This window comes from Tetrahymena thermophila (genome assembly GCF_000189635.1).
Source record: "Tetrahymena thermophila SB210 genomic scaffold scf_8255593, whole genome shotgun sequence".
Classification (NCBI taxonomy): Eukaryota; Ciliophora; class Oligohymenophorea; order Hymenostomatida; family Tetrahymenidae; genus Tetrahymena; species Tetrahymena thermophila.
In genome coordinates, this window is record NW_002476980.1 from 1 (window position 1) to 1,106 (window position 1,106).

Here is a 1,106-nt window from a genome sequence, read left to right on the forward strand (position 1 = left end):
AACTTTATATTATAGAAAGCTGGAAAATAAGTAATGTAGAGCATAAAGCAAAAATGAGCAAATCTAAAACTATATGTCGTTTTCTGATGTGTTTACTAAAAGATTCAATTAAAGACAGATAATCAGTGTAATACATAAGTATTAATCTGTACGATTAAAATTTACATTTATGTAAGGAGCTTTAAAAATAGAAAGCATTAAGTAGCAAAACAAAATCATTGTGCAAAGAGTGTTTTTAAATTAAATTTGCTAACTATAAAAGTTACTGATAAATATGATTATTAATTTAAGGTTTATCTTTACAAATTCCCAATAATATGTTTGCTTCTTATATTCTGAGTATAGTAAACCGTATGATAGCCTAACTGAGCAATAGTTAAGAATTCTAACTTTCTTCTTTAGTACAATAATCCCAATTAAAGGAATTATTATTGCCCATATCAAAAATAAAGGTAAAAATAAGATTAATATATAAGAGTAGTATTCCATAGTGTAGCATTTTAAAGTAACATCTGCAGTTAGATACTAAATTCCTCCAATATCTCTACAAGATATAATCTGAACTAGCCCAGAGATGATGTTAGGTTATAAAAATAAAAATATAAAAATTAAGCCTGTAACAATTAAGCTCTTTTCAAATCTCTTAAAATATTTAGCCAGATACAAGAAATAGTAAATAGTAGTTAGCAACAGGAAATAGCTTACTGATATTATCTATGACCAAATGATTCTACCATATGCATGAGGTAAAAATTCTTCAGTAAAAATACTTCTGCAATCAGCAGAAAATTTCAAAAAATCAATTGGGGTACCAATTCCTAATTACAATATTTTCAAAAACTAAGGCTGGTAAATCTGATAAGCTATTGAACTAATTTAAATAAAATGCATATAAAATTTTAAATAAATGTCAGATTTATCAGTTGATTCACTGTTCCCAATACTTGCTAATCCAACCATTCTAAGATAATAACTCTAGGCTTTTATTAAAGTCATCTGGCGAGCTGCTTTAACTCCAAATATAATATATAAACATCCTACAATTAATGAAGAAAAATATATATATGCCTAACCTGATGAATCTATGCATGGAATGCACTCATAAG

The 1,106-nt window shown here is 26.6% G+C and overlaps 2 protein-coding genes across 2 annotated transcripts; one reads left to right on the forward strand and one right to left on the reverse strand. All coding sequences in view use genetic code 6, as the record gives it.

The window, feature by feature from the left end:
• Positions 1-86: 86 nt before the first annotated feature.
• Positions 87-562, forward strand: TTHERM_002653501 (transmembrane protein, putative; the record flags this gene model as incomplete). Its single annotated transcript, XM_012795140.1, has 2 exons — positions 87-127; positions 292-562. The coding sequence occupies 2 exons, from the start codon at positions 87-89 to the stop codon at positions 560-562; spliced, it is 312 nt and encodes a 103-aa protein (XP_012650594.1).
• A 102-nt stretch (positions 563-664) lies between these two features.
• TTHERM_002653502 (transmembrane protein, putative) lies at positions 665-931 on the reverse strand (the record flags this gene model as incomplete). The annotated part of the gene is made up of 1 exon (XM_012795141.1): positions 665-931. A coding segment is annotated over one exon (267 nt), but the record flags the coding sequence as incomplete, so codon positions are not given.
• Positions 932-1,106: the final 175 nt, after the last annotated feature.